Source organism: Gregarina niphandrodes, assembly GCF_000223845.1.
Source record: "Gregarina niphandrodes unplaced genomic scaffold scaffold00006, whole genome shotgun sequence".
NCBI lineage: Eukaryota > Apicomplexa > Conoidasida > Eugregarinorida > Gregarinidae > Gregarina > Gregarina niphandrodes.
Window position 1 is genome coordinate 351194 of NW_011645777.1, and position 1522 is coordinate 352715.

The 1522-nt window shown below is 53.6% G+C and overlaps 1 protein-coding gene across 1 annotated transcript; it reads left to right on the forward strand.

The window, feature by feature from the left end:
• Window positions 1-433, forward strand: GNI_048470 (putative ubiquitin-conjugating enzyme E2; the record flags this gene model as incomplete). Its single annotated transcript, XM_011131344.1, has 3 exons — window positions 1-211; window positions 275-338; window positions 376-433. Coding segments are annotated over exons 1-3 (255 nt in total), but the record flags the coding sequence as incomplete, so codon positions are not given.
• Between the last annotated feature and the right edge of the window lie 1089 nt (window positions 434-1522).

Sequence of the window (1522 nt, forward strand, 5' to 3'; positions counted from 1 at the left end):
CCCCCCCCCACCCGACGTTTTTCTCCCTGCTTTTAGACGTATCCAAAGACCTACCCCTTTCTACCGCCGAATATACGCATGTTGACTCCCAGCGGCAGATTCGTTACGAATGTCTCCATCTGTTTCACCATGTCGGACTTCCATCCCGAAACATGGAACCCTGCGTGGAATATGGTCACAGTGCTGCTCGGCATCAGGTCGTTCATGGAAGGTACGCCCCGTCAGCACACACCCGTCGTGTGGCACACTTTCTTGCTGTGCTTCGTAGACCCAGCCGAGCCCGGAACCACTGGAGGATTTCCATCCACTTCTGCAGCTAAGCAGAAGTTCGCCAAAGAGTAAGCTAGACACAAACATACACATGGTCTCTTCCAGGTCCACTGCATACAACAGCAAGGATGCCGTTTTTAAGAAGCTCTTCCCTTCGCTCTCGGTGGACTGACTGATTGATTGACGTCTCCTGGCAAGCGCCTTGTAATAACAGGGGGGCTACAACTCTTTGGGGTGTCTACAGTCCTGCTGGATTTCGGAGGTACACCTGCCTCCTCAGCCAGTGCCCAAAGGTGCGGCAGTAAAGACGCAGGTTAGGTACTGGTCTGCACGGGACTGTGTCTGGCCGGACTGTGTCTCGCCGTGTCTGGCCGGACTGTGTCTCGCCGTGTCTGGCCGGACTGTGTCTCGCCGAACTTGATTTTGCCGGAAATGGGTCTCGCCGCACTGGCTCTCGACCGGCTGATCTGGAACAATGGATGAGGATCCTATAATAGCTAGTCCGTTCACTTTTGATTTTGCCTTACGCTCCTTGATCACGATTACGTATGATCGCCACAGCCGCACGGTCACCACTCTGCCCGATCAATCGCGACTCTGTTTGCTCTGCTCAACCTGATCAGGAGTCGGCCAATCTGAGTCGGCTTGTGATGGTGAGACGGGGTATCTCTTTTCGGATTAGTTTTTTCTTGCTATTTCGTCATGGCTCCGAAAGTCCCATCGGCTGTGACTTTGCAGTCTTCGTCGCCCACGGGGCCGAGTTCGGGTCAGGGTGGCGGCTTAAGTTTGCCGGCTGACATGATGAGGGTTCCTGGTCGTGGAGGTCCGTGGACGACGCCGCATCGTGGCGCACCACGTGGCTACAAGGTAAGCAACGATTAATCCGATTCAAAAATTTCATGCCGGGCGATCAACCGCCGCCGCCCCCGTGGAACCGTTTCCGCAGGCATGTCGACTCTTACACGGTAACACCGTAGCACCCACACACAAACTTTGTGTTTAGGATATCTACGCCACTGAAGGTCCCGCATATAACAGTCCTACGTCCTATCACTCGAAGCACGTAAGCCCTGCATACACTACCACCACTTAATTACGCACCACCCCTTAGTTACGCCCTTTAATTACGATCCCACCACCCTTTAATACCACTTATGGTACCACAACTTATGGTACCACAACTTATGGTACCACAACCCATGGTACCACAACCTATGGTACCACCACTTATGGTACCACCACCTATGGTACC